Source organism: Mesoplodon densirostris, chromosome 10, assembly GCF_025265405.1.
Source record: "Mesoplodon densirostris isolate mMesDen1 chromosome 10, mMesDen1 primary haplotype, whole genome shotgun sequence".
Lineage (NCBI taxonomy): Eukaryota > Metazoa > Chordata > Mammalia > Artiodactyla > Ziphiidae > Mesoplodon > Mesoplodon densirostris.
In genome coordinates this window covers 37,878,694-37,903,055 of record NC_082670.1, presented here as the reverse complement: position 1 = coordinate 37,903,055, position 24,362 = coordinate 37,878,694, and the positions used below count along the sequence as shown (strand labels likewise).

General features: G+C 49.9%; 1 protein-coding gene across 1 annotated transcript in view; it reads left to right on the top strand.

The window, feature by feature from the left end:
• The window catches only part of RAB44 (RAB44, member RAS oncogene family), a 33,771-nt gene extending 10,952 nt beyond the window's left edge, over positions 1-22,819 (top strand). The window contains exons 3-14 of the mRNA XM_060111198.1: positions 4,571-4,682; positions 6,388-6,562; positions 7,819-7,965; positions 8,631-8,721; positions 9,129-9,224; positions 11,219-11,406; positions 12,003-13,465; positions 17,000-17,081; positions 18,141-18,255; positions 19,329-19,430; positions 21,180-21,256; positions 22,729-22,819. Coding sequence (XP_059967181.1) covers positions 4,571-4,682; positions 6,388-6,562; positions 7,819-7,965; positions 8,631-8,721; positions 9,129-9,224; positions 11,219-11,406; positions 12,003-13,465; positions 17,000-17,081; positions 18,141-18,255; positions 19,329-19,430; positions 21,180-21,256; positions 22,729-22,819 — 2,739 coding nt within the window. The remainder of the gene's footprint in view (positions 1-4,570; positions 4,683-6,387; positions 6,563-7,818; positions 7,966-8,630; positions 8,722-9,128; positions 9,225-11,218; positions 11,407-12,002; positions 13,466-16,999; positions 17,082-18,140; positions 18,256-19,328; positions 19,431-21,179; positions 21,257-22,728) is intronic.
• The last annotated feature ends 1,543 nt before the right edge of the window (positions 22,820-24,362 follow it).

Genomic DNA, 24,362 nt, shown 5'->3' with positions numbered 1-24,362 from the left:
AAAAAAAAAAAACTGAGCCAAATTTAGCAAAATGTTAACATATACTTCATAGTCTATTTTCAGATTCAGGTGTTATAAATCAAGACAAATAAGATTCCCTTTCAACAAATCCTCTACTACTCTCTATATCCATTCAGATTTTGCTTTTTCATGTTCTGGAACAACCAGGCACTTTAAGACAAAACCACTTCCCTTATCCCTTGTAAAGCAAAAGCACATCCCATTTTCCTTGCAGACACAGTTGTTTTTCTCTGTCACTCTCATTCCTAGTATCATCTCAAACATCATAGTGATTATAACTTTTAACAAAGTAATTAAACTCTATTTCCCAGAAAAAACTAATGGGTAAATAATTGAGAACTGTCTTAGCATTTTAGTAAACTAGCAAAGCTCACAAATACACAACATGACTTTCTACAGTCACACATATCCCTTGCACAACTTGAAAAAAAATTGTGATAAAATATACATAACTTAAAATTTGCCATTTTAGCCATTTTTATGTGCAGAATTCAGTGACATTATGCTGTGCAACCATCACAATTACCACCATCCAAATCCAGATTTTCTTCATCTTCCCTAAAGAAGACTCTGTACCCATTGAATACTAACTCCCATTCTCCCAGCTCCCTCTCCCCTGGAAACCCCGACTCTACTTTGCCTCTGAATTTGACCACTCTAGGTCCCTCATATAAATGGAATCATATAGTATTTGTCTTTTTGTCATTGGCTTGTTTCACTTAACATAATGTCCTCAAGGTTCATCCACGCTGTAGCATGTGTCAGAATTCCCTTCCTTTTTAAGGCTGAGTAATATTCCATTGTATATACCACATTTCGCCTATCCATTCATCCCTTGATGGACATTTGAGTTGCTTCCATCTTTTAGCTATTGTTAATATAGCTGATATGAATATGGATAGACACATATCTACTTGAATCCCTGCTTTCCCTTGCATAACTATTTAAAGTGGAAAAAATGAATTCGCTCATGAACATGACCCAAAGATACAGCTGCTCTTTAGCATGTAAAAATAAGTAAAAAGATATATATTTAAAATTGTGCTTAGCTATCAATGTTTCAGTATTAAATTTTTCTTAGAAATTTTCCAGGTAGCCAAAAATTATTTATCAATTAACTTAATTACTATTAGTTCAGTTTCAAAGTTACCTAAGGCTCTCGGAAATTGTGTGTAAGGTGACACACTAAAAAATATAAGTACTGGGCTTCCCTGGTGGCACAGTGGTTGAGAGTCCGCCTGCCGATGCAGGGGACACGGGTTCGTGCCCCGGTCTGGGAAGATCCCACATGCCGCGGAGTGGCTGGGCCCGTGAGCCATGGCCACTGAGCCTGCTCATCCGGAGCCTGTGCTCCGCAACGGGAGAGGCCACAACAGTGAGAGGCCCGTGTACCGCAAAAAAAAAAAAAAAATATATATATATATATATAAGTACTGTTGATATAAAATTTGTTGCAATAATAAATCAACTGAGTTGAATACAATTTCACATTAAAAAGAAATTTATTGATTGATTTATTTTTGGCTCCATTGGGTCTTTGTTGCTGTGCACAGGCTTTCTCTAGTTGTGGTGAGCAGGGTCTACTCTTCGTTGTGGTGCATGGGCTTCTCATTGCGGTGGCTTCTCTTGTGGAGCACGGGCTTTAGGCACCCGGGCTTCTGTAGTTGTGGCACATGGGCTCAGTTGTTGTGGCTCGTGGGCTCTAGAGCACAGGCTCAGAAGTTGTGGCGCACGGGCTTAGTTGCTCCGTGGCATGTGGGATCTTCCGGACCAGGGCTCAAACCCATGTCTCCTGCATTGGCAGGTGGATTCTTAACCACTGCACCACCAGGGAAGTCCTAAACCAATTTAATTTAATTTGTCAAAGATTCACCTTAATTATCTGAACCTGGCTCCTTAAAAGTTTTCTGAGTTAGCAATTTCTTGTAAGAGGGATTTTTTTAAAGTCCAGCACATTTAAAGCATTAGAAGTTGTTTCTTTTTTTGTGTGTGTGACTTTGGGGGCCATTAGATTTATATAAACACTTATTTGTCTCTACAAACCAATCCACACAGAACCCCTTTGAGAGATGTAGTACTCTAAGTCATTAATACCAAGATACAGAAAAATATTCACACTCACAATGAGAGTTAAGGGCCGTTCTGAATTACAGACATGTAGACACACAGACAGGGCTTCTTTTCTGCAACCCTAGCCACAGGTCAAAAGTAAACACAGAAACAAAAACTCTCCAGTTCAGATTTCAAAGAGCTGTTCTCCTCCCCAGCGGGCACAAAATTCTTAACCGATCTGAGGTCACACCTAGAAAAACAAACACACCACCACCAACAACAAAGGATTAGCAAACCAGATTTTCTGTTGTCTCTCAACCAACAGACACTAGGTCTCCTTCATGTATCCCATGGAGATCTCCAAATGGTCAGTCCATAAAACGGAATTCCCCATCATGGCTACCACCAAAACCAGAAGCAGAAAATCAGTTAAAACAAAAACGTAAAAACTAGAGAAACAGAGTCAGCAAACTTAAAGTTCTGTCACACTTGGGATTCCCTTCAAGAGCCAAGAAAAAAAGTTCCTGGGTTCCCAGAGTCCATCTGGGGCTCTTTTTTCCAGCAATGCAATTTACTGGGTTCTGACAGCTGAGTCCACTGGGGCATCTCCATGAACCTCCAAAACTGTCGAAGTAGAATTTCCAAAAAGGTAAAATCATGACCCTTAGACAAAAATAAAATGAGTCTATACGAGAGGTTTTATTTAACTCATTTATTAATGAGAGATGTTATGAGTGGTTGAAAGAGCACTTTGAAAGCTGGACAATTTAACAAAGAAATGTTAGAATTGGATTGCTGAGATAGATTTTTTTAAAGCTGGTTAATGTACAACAGGCCATAAATCTTTGGGGTTATCTGTTCTGTCAGACAAAAGTTATTTACATCTCTCCTGGACAAAATCTACAAGTTAACATGTGACTTCATTTAGTCTGGGACCCCTAATCAGTACCATGTGTTGAATTAAGTACATTCACAGAATCTAGAAGATGCTTGGGTGGCCTTGGCCCCCCTGTAGAATACTGAAAGGATGTGCTGTCCACTTTTTGTACTTATTTTCAAGTTTTAGATAATTTTCTGTTTGGTATTCATTGCATTTTATTTATAGAAGTGAAAACAGAGCCAAAAAATGTCCAAGAATAGGGGAAAAGGTAAGTAATTTTGGAACACCCATTCAAGAGTATGAAGGAGCAATTTCAATGAGAGTTATGGATATGAAGAAATTATGGATAAGAAAAAGGTACAAAAAAAAGAGAGAAAAATGTACAGCATTATATACATCATGATATGATTGCAGCTATGTAAAATATATGCATCTGGGAAAGGTGGGATGGAATTATTTTCATATGAGGAAAGGAGGACACCTTTACTTCTTGCTTCTTCCATTCTGTTGTCTGGAATAGAGATTTCTGAGTTCCGGAGGCTTCTTTCACCTTCATGTGGAGGGTGGCCCTGAGGGACAGTTAAGCCTCGAGCTTGAAGTCTGAGGCCCTGCAGACACAGTGGAGCTGCTACAGCAGCCCTGGCCCGAATACTTCAGATTACTTATCTCAGCTTTTATTATTTAAGCTTCAGCTATTTTAGTTTTTCTGTTATTGTTTGTTAGTTTGTTTTTGCTGAATGCATCTGAGCCTAATCCTAACCCATATGTAATAAAAAAAAATAATCTAGGATTCATTCTATATTTAACATGAACAAGCAATTCCAAGGTTTTTTTAAAAAATAAATTTATTTATTTATTTATTTTATTCTTGGCTGCATTGGGTCTTCGTTGCTGTGTGCGGGCTTTCTCTAATTGCAGCGAGCGCGGGCTACTCTTCATTGTGGTGTGCGGGCTTCTCATTACGGTGGCTTCTCTTGTTGTGGAGCACGGGCTCTAGGCGAATGGGCTTCAGTAGTTGTGGTACGTGGGCTCAGTAGTTGTGGCTCATGGGCTCTAGAGTGCAGGCTCAGTAGTTGTGGCTCACGAGCTTAGTTGTTCCGTGGCGTGTGGGATCCTCCTAGACCAGGGCTCAAACCTGTGTCCCCTGCATTGGCAGGCGGATTCCTAACCACTGTACCACCAGGGAAGTCCTCCAAGTTCTAATTAAAATTTTAAACAAGATATTAATATTTTAATGCAGAACATAGTCTGTTATACTGCATCATTGAATAGTTTTAGATAATTTTTGAAGACTGATAAACACATTCTGGGGAGAATTGGCTACTGTCCTTTATTAGAGTCCTAAAGGGATGAGACTCAGATCAGGTAGGTTTTGATGTTGGATGGAGGAAGGGAAAAGGTGTGAATGAAGTTCAAGGTACTGCTGAGAGGGCAGCCTTGGATAGGGTCCAAGAGCCTCAAGGGTCTGCCTTGAGGTCAGGTTGGTGGTGGGACTCCAAAACTGGGGAGAGGGGAAGTGGAGATGGCTACAGACAAACACCCTCTCCTTTTCTGAGGGTGACCCAGAGCCCTCCCCAGTGGGAACAGCGCCCAACTTAACTTACCTCTTCCTTGCAGGTGGCCAAGTTCAGCTTCCTGGGCAGCAAGGAGGAGCCGGGGATGATCTTTGACTGGGTGGATGTGGAGCGGAAGGGACGCCTCTCCCTTGAAGAATTCAGCTCTGGGCTCAGTATGTCTGTCCTGGGAGGGCCTCTGGGGAGTGTGCCCAGCATGAGGCGAGGCTGGGCAGGCAGGAAAGACCCCAGGACTCCCTACCAATCACAGGACCTTCATAACATGCCCAAGGGCAGTTCTGGGCATGGATGATGATACAGATTTCTGTGGAGATGAGAACACTTAGCCTGAGTGGGAAGGCAGTTGGTTCAAGGTAGAGCTGAGCCTGAAGACTCTAACCCAGGAGACTTGACTTCCTTTCCACCAGAGAGAGCAGTTTATTGGCTGGTGGCTCCCCTGAGCATCCCTCTCCTCCAGAGAGGCCTCCAGGCTTGCTTTCTGATGACTCCCTTGTCTTCACCCCAGTCAAAGGTTTTCCCTGAGCAAGAGGTTAAGCACCACCTGTTCTTGAGACCACAGGCCTTGTTTCTGCCTGAAGAAGGTCACATTCTAGCTTTGGTTAGAGGAAATCAAGGCCCCAGGGAGCAGCAGAGGGTGATGTTTAGTGGGTGGGGGCTTCCCTGGCCCTTCCTTAGCCTTCACTGGCCAAGGTTACTCCAACACCGGCTTCTCAAGACATGCCCAGAAGGACCTAAAGACACCAAAGCCAGAGATGCACAATATTCCTGCTGAGCTTGATGGGGGAAGACCTTCTGGCCCAGGGAATGGAAGGAGTGGTGTCCTTGCAGAGACCCTGAAAAGCACTGTTCAGCTTTTAAAGTCTGCAAAGCCATCTGGAGTTCTCAGGTCTGCTGAGTGTCCAAGAGTTTGGGGGACAACAGGAAGGGAGGCCAGGAATCTGCATTTATAGGTTGGGGCCGCCCCAGGAGGTGGTTGCTCCAGTTCTGGTGATTGAGAAACTGGGAGTAGGGAAGGGAAATGAGGGTCTGGAATCGGGAGTGGGGCAGAGGGAACGTTTTGTCCATGTGGCCCCAAGAGGCCATCTTCACATCTGTGTCCATTGTGCCCACTATACTGGGGACTTCCCAAGGTCTATGGAACAAAATCCAACCCCCTTCCCAGAGCCTACAGGCCAGCACCATCCAGACCCTTCCAATCTCTTGGGCTCACTCAATACCACTCGCCTCATCCAGCATGCCAATCTGGCTCTTACCTCAGGGCCTTTGCATGTGCTGTTCTCTCAGCCTGGAATATGCTTCCCTAGAAATCCACATTGCTTGTTCCTTCTTGTTAGTCACATCTCAGTTCCAGTGTCACTTCCTCAGGACACTCCTGACCACCTCCTCTAAAGTAGACTCTGTCTAGTCTCTCAGTGGAAATTACCCTGTTCATTCCTTTAGCTCACTTGGCAAACTACTTTTAAAAAAAACCCAAAAAATGTATCCTTTTCAGCATTCATAGACTGTCAGCTCCACCAGGGCAGGGATTTTGGCCAATTTTGTCCCTAGCACATAGTAGCTGCTCAATAAATATCCCTTGACTGAGTGTAAAGACTGTGTTGGCCACCGTGGAGCTGCTGTGCGACTTCCAGCAAGTCTTTTGGCCTCTCTGGACCTCAGATGTTCATCTGTAAAAGGGACACAGTGTCTACCTTGAGTAGACTCCAAAGGTTGATGTGAGGAATGTATGACCCTGGCCCTGTAAAATGTGACTGACACAGATATAATGATTTCCCCAATGACTGGAGCAAGGCAAGGTGGGAGGTCAAGGGACTGGGCCGAACCCCACTCGGCTCCCTTCTGCACTCCTTTGTCTCACAGAGAACATCTTTGGCTCTAGCCCAAGCACCCACAGGCTCCACAGAAGGAGGCCACAGTCCTCCAAGCGACTATCTGTAGCCACCAGCTTCCCAGTGCAGGAGGAGGCCGACGCTGAGGAGAAGGAGGCGTTCTTTGCCTTCACGGAGCAACTGGCAGCCAGTCACTCACTTCCCGAGTAAGGCCATCATGGTTGTGGGTGCAGGGAGAGCTACTGCTGGTCAGTGGGGGTGAGGACTCTCCTGGACACAAGTTCGAGTGGGAGCCACCAGGTAGAGCTGGGCAGAAATCCTGGTTTAGCCACTTTTTAGCTGTGCGACTGTGGGCAAGTAGCCTAACCTCCGACCTCTATTTCCCCGGCCACAGAGTGAGCATAAGAGCTGCTGTGGGATTAAATGAAGCCATGTGTGGAGAAAGCCTACCCACTAGGAGTCCATCCCACTCACCCTCTCCCTCCCTGTCCTGCCCTACATGGTCACTCCTCAGAAGGATTAGTGAGTTGAAGGGTCAGCTCCCTAAGGGGACTCAATTCTTAAAAATACAAAGCTCCCCGAGGGTGCCAAAAAGAGGGTCCTCCAGGGGTATGATGGGAGATGTTTTTCAGGCATGGTGATGCTTTGAGTTGGGCAGGACTGGAGACAGGAGAGCTTGGAGACTGCCTCAGGCTCTGGGCTTTTGGCGTTCACTCATGCTTAGAGAAGGGGCTCCTGCCTAGAAATGCCCCTCTCACACCCACCATGTCCCACTGGGTCTGTTAGAACCAGCAAGGGAATCGCCCTCGCCTGTCTGCCCAGGTTCTCCCAGGTTCTCCCGCCCCGCAGGGCTCTGTGAGGACAAGCTCTCAGAGGGTGGGGCAGCTGTTGTGGGGCAGGCAGGGTGGGATTGGGGTGCAGCCTGGCAGGACAGGTGTGGTGGGGTGATTTACCCACTTGGCAGCTTTGGCCTGGGCTCAGCCCTCAGGCATCTGTCTTCATGACTTAGTTAAATCCATCTGAAAGCAGCATTTATTGAGTGCCAACTGTGTGCCAGACCCCAAGCCGGTGCTTTCACTGGGTGTGTCTCATTCTCCAGTGGCCGTTTTACAAATAAGTTCAGAGAGGGCATGGGACTTGCTAAAGGTCACACAGCTAGAGTGGGAGAAGACAGAAGACAGATGGAAGCCCTGGGCCATCGGACTCCCAACTTCCCCCACCCCACAATTAATCACCACACCATAGAGAGACAAAGTGTGGGGATTCACAAAGGGAAAGGGCGCAACTGGGAAAGGTTCCTGGGGGAGGTGGCATTTGAGCTTCACCTTGTAGGGTGTAAATAGATTTTCGTGGCCCAGGTGCCCAAGTCTCTTGGAGTGTTGCCATTAAAACCGAGGAGTGGGGCTCCCCCTGCCTCCTGGTCCCGCCTCGTGTCTAATCTCTGGCTATCCTCTCCTCCCAGGCAGGCGGAAATCTGGCAGCTATGGAGGAAGCTGCAGCAGGAGGAGCCCCAGCTGGCAGGCACCCTGGAGGGCTTTCTGGCCAAGATGAACAGTCGCCTGCAGGAAGCACGGACTGACAAGGAGGTTCTGGAGCTGACCCTGAGGAAGTGAGTTGGGGCCGGGGTGCTTTGCCCGGTGTTGGCACACAGTGGGTGCTCTTTACATTTTAGTTGAATCTTAATTGAATTCTCTCAGCTCCAAAGAATGGAGGCCAGGCGTCCACTGCAGGGATTGGGAGCCGGACGGGCAGAGCTGAACTGGAAGAAGGGGTGACTAAGGGAACCTACTGGGGAGGACAGAGTTAGGCCTTCAGCCAAAGAGGGAAGGGTCAGTGTGTCTTGGTGCAGGGCCACTGCGGCACCTAACTCCAGGGCACCACTCACATAGATTACAATGCATGTGGTGATCCTGGGGTTGGCATGGGCACAGCCTTGCCAGGGAGTCTGAGTTATGGGAATAGGAGGACAGCAACAGCGGGAAGTGGGGACAGAGTGATGGGGCTTTGGGGACTATGAGACAGGGCCACAGGAACCAACATCTTGATGATGGTTATGGGAGTCGGCATGATGGGACCAGATGATCATTATCAAGGGCATATATGTCAGGAGCTGTTACTGGGACGACTGTTCTCAGGGCGACGGGGGTCAGTGACCACTGGCAGAGTGAGGTGGACAGTAGCATAGACTGCAAACCCAGGCCCAGACCACCTCTGCCAGCAGCAGGGTCCCAGGGTGCTGATGGGCTGCCTGGCCCCGCCCCCCACCCCTTCCAGGCGGGACTCTGACCACCATCACGAGGTCCAGCAGCTCTATGAGGAGATGGAGCAGCAAATCCGGCAGGAGAAGCAGCAGCTGCAGGCTGAGGTAGGCTCTCCGCGACAGCCAACCTCTTCCCCGGCCCTGAACTCCCCTGCGGGCCAAGCAGCGGGCCGGCCACTGGCCAGTGTGGGGCAGCAGGAGGCTGCTGGGAGTAGATCTTCTCATATCCCTGAGCTCGTATTCCTCAGAGAGGTGGGGTGGGGAATGTTGAGCCTGGGCCCCCTGCTCACCTCTGCCAGGTCTCGCGTGCCACCCGGAGCCGCTCCTTCTGCTCTCTGGGTTTCTGTCTCCTATTGCCTGAGCCAGGGTAGCTGTCCTAGACCTCTCCTTGTTGAGACATCCTGGACCCTGCACCCTAGGCCTGGGTGGAGGTGAAGTGTGGGGAGGGCCAGCCCAGTCCAGCTGGGTCTTAGATTCGGCAATACAGGGGCTGAGACCTTTCTGCTCCCCAGAGCGACTCCCGGGGCCTGGCCCTCAGCTCCCAGATGCAGGAGGTACTGGAGGCCAAGGAACGAGCAGTGCAATGCCTGACTGAGGGCCAGAAGGAGGTGAGTGACGGGTTTCCCCGGGAGCCCAGTTTCTGAAGATTCACAGACCCTGACACCCATCTCCTGAGGGTTCTCTGGGCTCGTTGGGCCCCTGCATCAGAGCTGGCCCCTAGGAAAGCGATGTCTCTGGCCTTTTTCTGAGATGAGACCGGGTAGTGCAGTGGAAGTACTGGGACATGAGTCAGAAGGTCCAAGTTCAAATTCCTGCTGTTCCAATTAAAAACCATGCAGATCTGAGGAAATAATTTTGCTTGTCTTGGCCTTAGTTTCTCCATCTGTAAAATGGGAATAGCCACATCTAGTGCTTCTCCCCAGCTAGTAGTGTCAAATGAGGTAATAAATGGGAAAGCATTTTGAAACAGGAAAGCACTGGGCGAACACAAAGTCTCAACGTTGGAGAAGCTTGGTGATAGGGTGGTGTTCAACTTTCATCTCCATTGTCAGCTGAGTGACCTTGGGCAGGTTTTTAACCTCTCTGACCCCTGGTTTCCTTATTAGAGAAATGGAGATCAGAACTTTTGCCTTAGAAGGCTGCTGTGATGATTAAAGATACTATATTTGAGGGCCTAAGATGGTGCCTGGCTGGTAGTAGTGCTTTACATATCACAGTTGTTACTGTCGCTGAACCTGACCTAGCTTCCTGGTCAGAATACCTGCTACCCCAACACCTCATGTCTCGTAACCTATAGTCACTTCCAGTTGGCATTGTGCTAAGCCTTTGGGTCTGAGACCCTGCCCTATTGTCTCTTCCCTCCTCAACTTCCAGACCTTTTACCTTAGTAAAATCACCGTCTGTTGTAACCAGGGCAACCTGCATTTCTTCAGCACTGGACCAGGTTCCCAGAGTCTTCCCCACCGTTGCCTTGGCTGGTCCTGCTACCTGGTCTCACACACCTGACATGGGTTGATTTCCCAGGTGCCTCTGTAGTAGCTGCTCCTTGGAAACTGAGGCGGGCCCCTTCTACCGAGGGAAGAGGTTAGACTTTCCACATGGGACCATTTTGTCCTGTCCCCTGTGGATGTGAAGCCTCTCCCCCCAAGGCTATTCAATCCTTCACCCAACAACTATTTATGGTGCACCCACTATGTGCCAGGCACTGTTCTAGGTTCTGAGGAACATAATAGACACAAATAACTCCTGTCCATGGAGTTATTGTCTAGTCAGAGAGAGAGATGGTAAACTAAATAAGCAAGTAAACTCTATAACATATTAGATAGTGAAAGTGCTAAGGAGAATAAAGTAAAGCAGGGCAGGGGGACAGAAGGGTTTTTATAGGGGAGTCAAGGAAGGCCTCACTAAGATGATGACTTTGGAGGAAAGACCTGAAGGCGGTGAGGAGTGGACCATGTGGCATCTGGGGGAAGAGCAGTCCAGGCAGAGGGAATAGCAAGTGCAAAGATCCTGAGGTGGGTATGATGTGCTGTGAATGTTCAAGGACCAGCAAAGAGACTTGTGGGCTGGAACAGACTGAGGGATCAGGTTGGGGGGTGTGGTAGTGGGAGAGAAGGTCATAGATGTAACAGAGGGGGGGTGGGGGGAGACTGTGCAGGGCCTTGGAGGCTATTGTGAGGCCTTTGCCTTCCATTCGGCATGGTCAAGAAGCTCTCCATCTCCCAGTCTTGTGACCTGCTGTTGGATCAGGAGCTCCTTGCAGACCAGATGCGCTCAGAGATGAGTAGCCATTGCAGAACGTTGAGCAGAGGAGGGTGTGATCCCATGTATGCTTCAGGCCCTTGTGGTGCTGGCACTTTGTGTTTCTTACACAGTTCCCTCTCTCTTCCCCATCCCCCAAATTCCAATGTCTCTCCCGGGTGGGAGATAATGGAACTAATTAGGCCAGTGAGGGGGTAACAACCGCCCCCTGCCCCAATCCTATGTTTTAAGCTGGGTCTCCAGGAGCCTGGAGTCTGTGCCCCACAGTGGCCTTGGGAGGCTGTTTGTTCCCCTGAAGGGCACCTGGGCTTCCCTCCTCCTCACCCTCCACCTCCTGCAGCTGGAGGCCCAGCTCCACCGCCTCAGCAGCACACACCAGGAGGCCAGCTCGGAGAACCAGCAGCTTCGGGAGGCCCAGCGTGACCTGGCTGGGAGGCTGGAAGAGGTGCGGGGGCAGCTGCAGGTGACCAGGGGGCACCTGAACGCCACCAAGGGCCGTGTGTCCTGGCAGATGGAGGAGGAACCGAGGCAAGTAGCTGCCACCCCTGGGCTAGGCTGGAGACCAGGGGCTTCCTGGAAGAGGGGAGGGCGGCTCTGAGTTCTCCGAGGCTCTGCTCAGTGCCCAGAGCACACAGACTCCCTCCTTAAACCTCACAACAGCCCTGCCAGGCTGGAATTATCATGCCCATTTCTCAGACAAGGAGACAGACAGGGGAAAGTCATGTGCCCAGACACACATGACATATGAATCACACAACTGGGATTCACACACACACACACACACACACACACACAGACACGCACACACACAGGCTAGTGCAGTGCTGGATCCTTGGCGGGTACAGCACCCACTCTACTCGTTACAGGTCAGAGGAGTGGGATGGGCCAGAATGGTAGGGAAGGCTTCCTGGAGGAGGTGAGGCTCCATATAGGCCTGGGAGGATGATCAGGATTGGAGGTGGGGAAGGGTAGGGAGTGTGTGCCAGGACAGAAGCAGTGCCAAAGGAAAGACTGGGAGGAAGGCCTAGTGGTGAGGTGCGCACCCAATGGTGATGGATGCCGACAGGGTTGGTGTGACCTCTACCCGCCCCTCCCCTGACCTTAGCTTCCTGCACCCTTTCTAGTGTCCCCAGAGCAGGTGAGGAGAAGGCCTCAGTCTCCTCTGAGGAGGCTCCCCTGCCCGGACTGACTGGGGACAGCGATGACTGGGACCAGCTCCTCAGCAGCTTCAGCAGCACCCGCCAAAGTGCCCTGCAGCTCTCCAGGAGCCCACCCCCAGCTCCGAGAGCCTCCTCAGGCCCCCAGACACCCCGAGTAGTCAGGCAGATCTCCATCCTGGAGCCGCGTGCTTTTCTCTTTGGTCAGGAGCCACCTTCAGATCCAGATGGGTCTCTAGGAAGCCCCCCTGGGGTGCCTTCCGGGACTGAGGAAGAGAAAGGAGTGAACCCAGAGGGGCAGGACATCAGCCCAGAGCTGACTGGAGAGCCCCCCACCCTGGAACCTAAGGAGGAGTCAGGGCCTAGCCCTGGGGTCCACTTCCGCTGGGGGCTTCCAGGGGCTCCAGCTGGGGAGTCAGGGGGCCTGATGGCAGCTGTGCTCAAAGTGCTCATTCCTTTGGAGGATGGGGCCCCTCCTCATGTGACCTCTCCCCCTCCCCAGGCCCCAGCTGGGCCCAGTGAACAGTTCCAGGCCTCATACCCCGATGACGAGGGCCCCGGGCCTGGGCCTGTCCCAGCCGAGCCACACAGGCAGAGAGAGGCCCTCCATCAGGACCCACATGCCACTGGCTCTGAGCCAGGGCTGGGGTCCTCAGGAGCTGGAGCCCTCACGGCAGGGCTGGATGAGCCCTCCCAGGGCCTGGAGCCTGTGGGTCAGGCTCCCACAGATGGATTGGAGCAGGGCAAGCTGAGCCCAGATGCACAGGAGGGCCGTCCTGAGGGACTACAGGAAGCTCACAACCAGGTCCTTGGGTCTGAAGGGCTGCCTGCCCTACCCCACCAGAGTCTGGAAGAGGAGCCCAGGGCTGACGAAAGGAAAGCAGGGGACCAAGGAGGGCAGGATTTCAGGTCAGAGCTGTCCGTTGAGGCTCATGGCCTGAAAACTGGGCACTCGGAACTCCCCCAGCACAATTCCCCACCTGCTCCTCTCCCACCTGACAGAGCACAGGCTCAGGCTGAGGCACAAGCACCAGCTCCTGAAAAACCATCACCTTCAAGGGGCTCTCCCCACACCGGGGCTCAGCCTGGGGATGCAGCAGGGCCCCAGGAGCCCACACAAACCCTCCCCACCAGGGCTGAGCTGGAAGCCCAGCCCAGGCCCCAACCTACAACCACTCACGCAGAAGAAGAACCAGGGCCCCCTCAATCCAGGGAGCCAAGGGCAGAGAACAGGCCTGAAGATCCAGGAATGGACTCTGGAGGCATTGGGCTGACCCCATCCCCAGGGGACTGCACGGCCAGTGAGCCTTTGGCCAATCCTGATTACGCCTTCCACGTCATCTTCCTGGGAGACTCGAATGTGGGCAAAACATCCTTCCTGCACCTGCTGCACCAGAACACCTTCGCCACTGGGCTGACAGCTACTGTGGGTAAGGGCCACCTGGGGAGGGTGACAGGGGAGGGAGGGGAGACCTGGGGGACCAGGCTGAAGAGCTGGAACAGGCCCAAAGCAAGCCATCCCTGAGGAAGCTGTAGGTTCTGCCCTCACCACAGGCCCTGCATTAGACGTTATTTTACATGGGCATAATCTGGCTATTTTACTAATCATCTCTAATTACAGGTAATGTGCTTTTTCTGCATTGATCTGATTAGCTAATAATGTGCCACATCAACAAAGCACCCTGCAATTTAGCTGCCAGCACTGGCTGATGGTGAAAACAAGCAGGTTTCCACCCATGTGGCCCCTGGGCAGGCCACCGCAGGGTCCTTGCTGCTTGAATTTGCTCAAGACCAACCCTAGGCCAGTCAGCTAGACTCTGGCAGGAAGTGGCCTTTGGCAAGTTGAATATTTTATGCAGAATGTATTTGTAGAGTGGGGTAAGTTAGGAACGCAGGTGCCTGAGTTCAAAACCCAGCTCTGTCACTTACTAGTGGTATGAACTTGAGCAAATTATTTAACCCCTCTGAGCATAATGGGGGCAACAGCAGTGCTGACCTCATAGAGGGGCTGTGAGAATTAGTTCAGTTAATACATATCAAGTTCTCGGAATAATATCTGGCATGTATTAAGTGCTCAATATTAGTTATTTTTATGGTTATTATTATAAGTAAATTTTTGATAATGTCTAATTCAGTGGCTTTTGCAAATGAAATGTCCCATAGCACAAAGCCTCCTCTCTCTAAAAATATTGGGATATGTGGCCACTTGAACATTGCATAGAGCCACAGAAAAGAGCTTGTGGGAACAGCCAGTTTAGGAGCAAAGTTGGAATGATCCACGTCTTTGTGTCCCATCAGTGTGCGTGCTGATGGGGATCAGTGCTAGACCAGTGGATAAAGTTCTCAAACTTTATGTAAGAGAGGCCCCCAAGGATAAGTTCTTGAAATTTTCCCTGCCTGAGAATCCTCACCCGGGGAGCCAATTAAAAATGCAGACTTGGGGCCTCCCTGGTGGCGCAGTGGTTGAGAGTCCGCCTGCCGATGCAGGGGATACGGGTTCGTGCCCCGGTCTGGGAGGATCCCATATGCCGCGGAGCGGCTGGGCCCGTGAGCCATGGCCGCTGGGCCTGCGCGTCCGGAGCCTGTGCTCCGCAACGGGAGAGGCCACAACAGTGAGAGGCCCGCATACCGCAAAAAGGAAAAAAAAAAAAAAAAATGCAGACTTGTCAGGAAAAGGGGACCCATAGGAGGCCTGGTCTGATGTTGAACAGGGTCACAGGGTCTGCAAGGCCACCATCCTTAACACCTAAGCTACTGGTTACTGACCACCTACAATGCACCAGGCATACATGCCTTATTCCTTACATCAGCCCTCCCTGTGACTGAGCCTCTCCCATTATTATGTGGTAAGAAGTTTCCACAAAATTCAGTAGAGAAAAATACAGATTGCATAACTCTAAAAAGACAAGGCAACTTTGCATGCACTGCTAGCCAGCTGGGAGGACCTGAGATCCAGGTGCGTGATCCAAATCTGTCCCACTTCTAGCTGTGGTTTGGTGCCCTTGGTGGCTGTCATCTGTCTGGCTTAACTATCAGTGGGGACGATTCCAGCTTCCTCAGCCATAAACATTTCCCCACTCAGCATCACCCTGCTCCATTCCCACCCCCCTTTCTCACCTGCCTCCATCTGAGAGCAGGGCTGGTGGAGGACCAGAGACAGAACCAATCAAATTATAGCTGATTGTGCATTTTTTTGAGGCTTCTCTGTATCTACTCCCATTTTACAGATGAGGAGAACAGAGAATTGAAGACCAAATTAAATTTCTTGCCCTACCTGGGCCCCAAAGTTCATACCTGGGGCCACCTGCCTTCAAGCCACACGCCCCCACTCCAGAAGTTTTACCCTCTTATGGGTTCAGCCTTGCCCTCTCCCTGGGGTTGTTCATGTAAAATAGCAGATTCCTTGGGAAGCTGAAAACATTATATTTCTAACAGTTTATGTGGTTAAGTTGTAACATGTTTGGGGGAGGGTATGGGGATACATGGGTGGATTGAGGAGGGTGATGGGCAGGGAGGTGTAAAGTTACTAAATGCAAGGGTTTAGTTAGGGTTAGGGTTGCTCAATAGATCACACAGTGGGTATTTAAGCAGAGGCTGGATATCATCACGGCGGGTGGGATTGGATAATCTCAGAAGTTCCTGCAGACCCGGGGCTTCCTTAGACCTGGAGGAAAGAGGGCAGTAAGGAGAAATGGAGGGACTTCCCTGGCGGTCCAGTGGTTAAGACTCTGTGCTTCCACTGCAGGGGACACGGGTTCGATCCCTAGTCGGGAACTAAGATCCTGCATCCCGTATGCCACGTGGTGCGGCCAAAAAAAAGAGAAGTGGATGCTACAGACAGACTTTTGCTTCAGCATTTTGCTGAGGTCAGGACTCCCATCTGCCACTTCTCCCAGCTTCCTGTGGAGAGCATGGGTGTGGGAGTGGTCTGTGGCTTCAGTCACCACCAGAGACAGCAGCAGGTGCTTCTGGGGGCTGTCATGAGAGACCTAGACCTTGAGGAAAGTCTTACCAGCTCAGGGATAATATGAGGAGATGCCCCTTTCCTGAGCTGGTCTGAACCCTGCAGTGGGCTCAGCATGGACAAAGCAGCCCCTCTCTATCAGCCCCACCCGGCCTGGTGTCCCTGGGAAATGGAGGTTGGCTGGAAGGCGCTCCCCAAAGATTCCAAACCTCCCTGGGACTTCATTATTACTTCCATATTTCCAGGCACAGGAGGTGTCTAGAACCATTACACAGGGAAGGGTGGGTCTGTGAAATTTGAGGAGCTGGGGCTCAGGGAGATGAGAATTCATAGTGATAATAAAAATTACCACCTCCTAAGCACCCCCCAGAAATTAGGCTGAACCTTGGACATAAGTCATTTAATCCTCCCAACCACCCAGTGATGTGGGTCTTTTTAAGTTGCCACCTTGCAGATGAGGAAGGAAGGCTCAGAGAGGTGAAGTGACTTGCCTGAGGTTACACAGCCAGTAGAGCAGCAGAAGGTGGACAACTCACAGCCCAACTGGTCATCCTTGAAGCCAACATTCCTTCCACCCTCCCAGGCTGCTGTCTGGGTAAAGGGGGAAGATGCATGCAATAATTAGGAATGAAACAAGAAGTATTATAAAAAATAAATTAACAAAACTGATTTTCCTGAGTAGACTGAGGAATAAACACTGCCGTGCAGTTGAGAAGACAGATTTTTTTTTTGTAGAGGTAAAAATAATGCAAGGTGCCTCACGCTGGCCAACTTTCAGGGCGGGAGTGCAGTGGGAGCTGCGTGGTTAGGGAAGGCTTCTTGGAGGATGTGGGCCCTCAAGTATGGATGGGATTTGGAGAGCAAAAGGGAAGCCCAGCAGCTGGAGGTTCCCATCCCACCCTGGCTGGTACTGGGGACAGGTATGTATTCAGGCAGGCCGCAGCTGCACGTCCGGGATGGTAACTTAAAAGTAAGCTTGACTCTCCTCTGTGTGTCCTAGGAGTGGATTTTCGGGTCACAAACCTGCTGGTGGACAACAAGTGCTTTTTGCTGCAGCTCTGGGACACAGCTGGCCAGGAGAGGTAACGGGCACTGTCGACATTAGTGGCTGAGCCTGGGCTGCAGAGGAGTGGAGGGCAGCCCCGACCCTGAGGAGTCCAATATGGGCTAAGAGGCAACCAAGTGCAAATGCAGCTTCTACCCCTGATGATTCAGGAGGTCAGGGATGGAGAGATGAGTCCAGTCCCCATGCAGGAGACAGGACAGCAGACCCAGAGTTCTCCTCAGCATGGCGGGGCACCTGTGATGGCCATCCCAACAGGGGACAGCCACCCAATCGCCTGTCCTTCTGAAAACGCTGGCTTTCCACTTTCTGGTTAAGCTGTAGTGATCAAAACTGAAAAGGCACATCTTCTGTGACCCAGAAGTTCTACTTCTAGAAATTCATTCTATTGATAAACTCATACATGACTATAATATCAAAGGGACCAAGACTGTTCATAGCAACACTGTTTATATTATGAAACATTGGAAACAACCTAAACACCATCAGTAATGGACCAGTTAAATATATTAGAGTCTCTCCACACAATAGAATATTATGAAGCCACAAAAAAGATGGAGGACCCTCTTTATGTACCAATAGGGAAATATCTTCAAGACATTTTATTATGTGGATAAAACAAAGTACAGAATACTGAATATTAATAGGTACAATGTTTTACACTGTATTTGTTTAAACAGTATGTATATGGGTATATGTGTGTGTGTGTACATATACATTTATGTATCAATATATATATAAAATACCTCTGGGAAACTATTTAAGAAATGGGTAAAATAAACTTCTTGCTATCAAAAAAAAAAAAAGAAATGGGTAACTCTGGCTGCCTCTGGGGGTGGCTGCAGGATGAGGGTGGGGTTAGCTGGGAAAGACTTTTCACGGGGTGCCCTTTGGAACCTTCTGAAATTTGAGCCACGAGGACTGTTACCTATTCAACAATAAGCACACTGTAAGAAGGAAAATACATGCACGTTCTCTTTGGGAAGCAATTAGAAGCAGATGGAGTGGCTGAGGCCTAGAGAGGTCAGGGCTTAGGGTTAGGCCACCTGGCATGGCCTGATGCGGACTCTTTGGGCAGGTACCACAGCGTGACGCGGCAGCTGCTCCGCAAGGCTGATGGAGTGGTGCTCATGTACGACGTCACCTCCCAGGAGAGCTTTGCCCATGTGCGCTACTGGCTGGACTGTCTCCAGGTGAGCTGATGGCTGCTGGGGTTGGCCCAGTGTGTGGAGTCAAGAGGGAACTTGTATCCTTCCCACTCCTTCTTTTCTCCCAGGATTACAAATGACACAGCAGACATATGGGTGACATAATCTACTGAGGGTATGTGGCTGGATGGGCTGGGAACATAGTAATACAAAGAAACTACAACCACATAGTACGGGCTCCAAAACAAACTCCTTCCTTTATCCTATGACCATTTTTTTCCTATATACAGAGGCTCTGTGATGTCTTCTTAACACCTGGGGATAATGCAAGTCTAGTGCCACTCTAGGTGATCATTCCTCTGTTCACACATCTCTAGTTCTTTCCCCCACATACTTACTTGCTGTATGTATACATGCTGAAATTCTGCAGTATGTGCTAGCACAGAAGAGGGGTATGAAGAAAGACATGTTGTCTTCTCCCTAGAAGTTTCTAGTCTAGTTGAAGAGATGCAAGAGAAGCAGGATAAGGTGATACGTGAGGGGAGCTGGGTTCTGGGTTCTGATAAGACCTGGGTTTGTATCCCAACTATCCCATCCGAACTCTGTGACCTTGCACAAGTGACTTAAACTCTCTGAACTTCAATTTCCCAACTTTTCTCATAGAGCAGTTGTGAGGATTAACTGATATAACTGATTTCAGCACAGCACCTGGTATACAGTAAACTCTCAGTAAACAGAAGCTATTATCATTATTATCCATGAAACAATTAGGAGATGAGCCAAGCCAGCCTGTGTAGTCAAATGCTGGGCTGTTCAACACACGCAGGAAAGAGGGGCATGGACAGGAGCAATCTAGGAAGGCTTCCTGGGGGAGGTGACTTTGAGGTTGGCCTTGGAAAGTGGGTGACATGTTTGCAGGCAGAGAGGTTCACTGCAGATGGAAGGGAAAGTGTAAGAGGTGGGAAGAGTGTGGAGTGGGTGTGATATGGAAAGGTGGGCATGTGTGGAGGGAAGTGGCACACAGTCAGCTTCCTGGAGAGCATGGCTAAATCTACCCAGGGCCTGGCACACAGCAGGCGCTCAACATGTGTTGCTGAGGGAACATGTTCTGTGTACAGGATGCAGTGTCTGACAGCGTGGTCGTCCTTCTCTTGGGAAACAAGACAGACTGTGAGGAGGATCGGCAAGTGTCCACCGAGGCTGGGCAGCAACTGGCCCAGGTGAGTACCTGGGCATCAGCCCCTCCCCCAGCCTGGGTTGGGCAGACCCCTCCCTGGAGGGTAATGAATAGGTCAACCTAGCCGATACCACAGAGAAGGATCCGTTCCTGCCCTTGCCCCATCAAAGACCGACAGCCTCCCACCCACCCGGGGCCTAAGACCCAAACATGAGAAGGTAACAGTGGGCATGACATTGAACCTCACTGTTGAATTAGCAAATCCCCACAGTGTCCTTACCTACCTAAAAATATCTTCAGAGTCAAAATCTTTTTAAGGGCTTCCCTGGTGGCGCAGTGGTTGAGAGTCCGCCTGCCAATGCAGGGGACACGGGTTCGTGCCCTGGTCTGGGAAGATCCCACATGCCACGGAGCGACTGGGCCCATGAGCCATGGCCGCTGAGCCTGCGCGTCCAGAGCCTGTGCTCCACAACAGGAGAGGCCACAACAGTGAGAGGTCCACGTACCGCAAAAAAAAAAAAAAAAAAATCTTTTTAAGCTTCACTTAAAATTCCCAATCAAATCTTAATTTTATCTCTGGTCTCTAATTAACATAACATTCCTTCTAATTTATTCTATCTTAAGACCCAAATTCTTCCCTGGGAAGATTGCATCAAAAGCCCTGTCACCAGACAGGGGACAGTGGATACTATTTATTTATGAATAGAACTGAACTACATTCCAGAAAATCTGGAGAATAATAAAGGTGGAACAAAGACTCGCTCCCTGCCCTACCTCTGACTCCACCCCTTTTGGCATTTCCATATCGTATTTCCTTCCTGTTTCTTCTCTCATTTCTCCTGATCATGAGGTCATCATTGTGACTCCTGGTTGGTGGGAACTTTTTCCTCTTAAAAGTAGTAGCTCATCTCCTTGACACAGTAATTCCTCCTCTAGCAATTTATCCTAAGGAAAGAGTCAGAAATAATAATTCTTAAGGGAATGACGTACTGGATACCTGTGTAGTATGTATACTTGAACATTTGTATGAGGATATTCTTTACAGTGTTATTTATAAGAACAAACCTTTGGTGGTTCATTTGTGGAGCTTCATGTGAGAGGCTAGCATTTGCCATTAAGAATCCTGTTCTAAAAAATATCTAAGGGTGTGGAGGAAATGCTTACAATATAATGTGAAGTCAGAAAAGCAGCTGCATCTCCGGGTATAGGTTAGGTTGAATCATATGAGATTGCTGATATTTGACTGTTTGGTGTCTATCAAAACAGCACTTACATATGGTTTAACCTAAAGTATAACGACGTTTAGCCCACCCCCCTCACCCCCCAATAAAACAGTTATATAAAACACAATGGAAATATATATTCAAACACTAACAGGAGTGTTTTGTATTTTGTATTTCTACTTTTTTATGCTACATTTTCAAATATTTCCCCCAATTAAATATTTTTGAAATTAAAAATACATATAACTAATGACTTAAAAATGTCCCCAAGGACACATCTCCAAGTTGGGACACAGGCTTCCCACTGTCACTCTGAATGCTGTGGAGTTTTCTAGGTGGCATCTTTGATACCTTGTCCAGCCAGGGTGGAGAGACAGTGGGCAGAGGGGCAAGGCTGGGGACCATGGGCCACAAGGAGATGGAGATGGGCTGCCTCACCTGTTGGGGCTGCCTGGGGGTGTAGTGGGTGGGACTCTGTCTGATGATCAGGTCTTTGGTGGTGGGCACTGCCACCTAGACTCTCAGTGGTCTCCCCCATGGCACCTGTACTCATATCTGTCTGGCTGCAGGAACTGGGAGTCTCCTTTGGAGAGTGCAGCGCTGCCCTGGGTCACAACATCCTGGAGCCTGTGGTGAACCTGGCCCGGTGAGTGCCGCCCTGCTGCTCCCCACCCAGAATCTCTGGACAGCCTTCAGCTGACTCATGTGGGAGGGGAAGGCCCATTCCGAGGAAGCACCTGTGAAAGCACAGGGCTCAGAAGTCTGGGGAAGGAGAGAGAACACTGCCCGGAGTCTCCTCGCTCCAATGCTACCAGTCCTGTTAGCTGCATCACCTCTGGGAAGTCTCCCGTCCCCTCTCTGAGCCTTGGTGCAGTGGCCGAGGGGCCGGGTTTGATCCCTGGTTGGGGAACTAAAATCCCACAAGCCAAGCAGTGCGGCAAAAAAAAAAAAAAATAGTAATAATAATGCAGTGCTCTTAGAGTAAAATCCAAATGCCTTTCAGTGGCCTGTATTGGCTCCAGTGCCATCTCCCCGCCCGCGCCCCCCCCCATAAGCTTCAGCCGCTCAGAGGGACCCTCCCTGACCACAACCCCTCCCACCGCTATTCTGGATTACCTTCTCTGTGTCCTTCAAAGCCCTTCTTGAAAAAAAAACAAAAAAGCCCCTCTTGACAAACTGTAGTTACAGTTTTCTTTTTGCTGCCTGCCTTCCCTACCAGGCTGTAGCTCCAGGAGGGCAGAGTCATGTCTGTTTCGTTCAGCCCCTCCCCCTGGGGCCTGGCACATACTAGGTGTTCAATAAATGAATGAAGTGAGTGAGGGGGGAAGGGTATTAGACCAGATGATCTCTGGGCCCCTTCTCTGACAAAGCAGCTCGAGGGAGCTTGCTAAACTTCAAACCTGATCACACCAGATCCCTCCGACAGGAAACTGCTCAGTGGCTTCCCTTTGCTTTAGGATAAAAGCCCAAGTTCCTGAATGTGGCTTCCTGGCCGACAGAGCCCTGAATCCCTGCTGCCTCCAAGGCTTCTTTCTGGCCATTTAGTCCTTAGGCTCTGTGATTTAGGACAGCACCAGGCACACAGTAAATATATTGTGAATAAATGAATGAACGAAGGAGCTTTGCTTCCCCAACCCCCAAGCTCTCTCTCGACACTGAGCTTTTGCCCTCTGCCTAGAACACACCCCTCCTTCTTTTCTGCTAGTGAACCCTTGTCCACTGGTCAGTCTCAGCTCCATCTCTGCCTCCTTGTTCCCTAAATCCCTCCAGGACCTGGTGTGAAGTCCCTCTGTGTGCCTCCCCATTCCTGGGTCCTGATCGCCCCTTCCCCTCTCTGTCTCTCTCACTACTCAAGGCAAGGACATGATGGCTTCATTGTCATAATCAGAGTCCCTTGCGCCTGGCACGCAGTAGGCTACAGAGAATGCCAGAAAAGAGACAGGAAGCCGAAGTCTCCGTGGCCCCATTTTTCTGGTGCCATGTGGAACGCAGGACAGGGGCAGAGCAGCTGGGAGAGAGGAAGCTCAGGGGGGCAGCCCCCCAGCTGCACCCCTGGGCCCCTCCCTGCTGCCCGTGGGAGATGAGAGAGAGGAATGATGCCCAGGCATCTTCACGCAGGTCACTCAAGATGCAAGAAGACCGTCTGAAGGGCTCACTGGTGGAGGTAGCCCGCAAGAGGCCACCCAAGAGAGCTGGCTGCTGCTCCTGAGCACCTGGCCTGGCCAGGGTAGGCGGGCCACCTCCCTGGGTTTCCTGTTCCTCGGCTCCTGTCCCACCTGCCTGGACACAGCAATGACAGAGACAGCCAGCTTGGAAGTTCAGGAAAATCCTCCTCGGGTCAGGGCTTGGATCCCAGGGGAGTGGCTGCACTAATGCTGCCCTTTGTACTCCAAAGGGCTTTTCTGAGTAATAAGGCTGGTGGGGGGGGGGGGGCGGGGGGGGGAGGTTAAAACTCTTTAAAGAAAGAAAAGTCTAGAAAAGTGACTTAAGGAAAATACACCACAATATTGGCAAAACATCTCTGGGTGGTAAAATTACAGGGTAAATGTGTGAGGGTGTTTTCCTTCTTATATGTATTTGTATTTTCAGATCTTCTATAATGACTGGGTATTGCTTGTGTAGTCAGAAATAAGAGCAAATGTGGAGGGGTGGGAGAGAAACTTTTCAAAGAGCTTGCTTTGGTGCTGATTACAAATTGATATGGCCTGTTAATCGCAAAGTACACTGTTTATTAAAGCAGCCCCACTGTTCCATGCCTGGCAAAGCCCGTGAACCTTGTCACACTCACTGTATCTGTTTGCAAGCATGGTGTTCTTTCGAGCAGGATCCGATTCCTGGGGAAGAGCGATGTTCTGATGGCCCCTGATATGCTCCATCCCCCCTGTCTCCCTGAGCCCCAACCCCACTCTCTTTCCCCAAGATGTGCCTCTAAGGGGCCACATTTGGGGATCCCACTCCTGCCCCCATGCCATGGTGCCCCTGGTGCAGCCCTCTGCCTTGAGGTGTCAATCTCCGGATACACTTGAGGCGCAGCTGGGGTGTGGCTGGTGGAGCCTGGGGAGCAGCAGGGGAAACTGGATTCAGATTATTCAAGGGTCCCTCTTTGGAGCATTTGTGAGAGTTCCCAGAATTGCACAACATTTGCCTCCTGAAAGGTGGCTGCACATTATAGCCTGGGGCTGGGAATTTCAGTGCCCTTAGGGAGCTTGCTTTGAGAGTCTTAGACAGCCTCTTGGTGTTGGACTATCTCCTGTCATCTGTGTTTGCTGTAAATGTCGACTGTCTCATCTTACCATTAACCAAAATAATGCTCACCAGGTACTGCGGTCCAGTGTGGGCAGGGTGCTGAGTTTGGTACTTTGTAATCATTCGGGTACTGGTGACTTCCTCAGCTGAATCAGAGGAAACCTCAGTTGCATACAGAGACAAGCAAATACAGTTCCGGAGGCAGAGGGTAAGAGAGAGAATGAAGGAGAAAGAGGAGGGCATGAGATAGAGGAAAGAGACCTCCAATCAATTTAATCAGTCTCCGCTCTTGGCCCCTATCCCTCTGCTCAGTTCTAAAAGACTTTGAGCTCTCTGTCACTAAAGGCATACAAGCCAAAGCCAGGTAACACTTGGCAAAGAGGTGAGGTGGGGAAGATTCAGGTATCAGAAGCCACCAGAGGGTTAGATCAGATGCCCTTAATGGATCCCATTCAATCTCTAGACTAATAAATGCAGAATGATTCCTGTGATCCAGCCATTTCTCT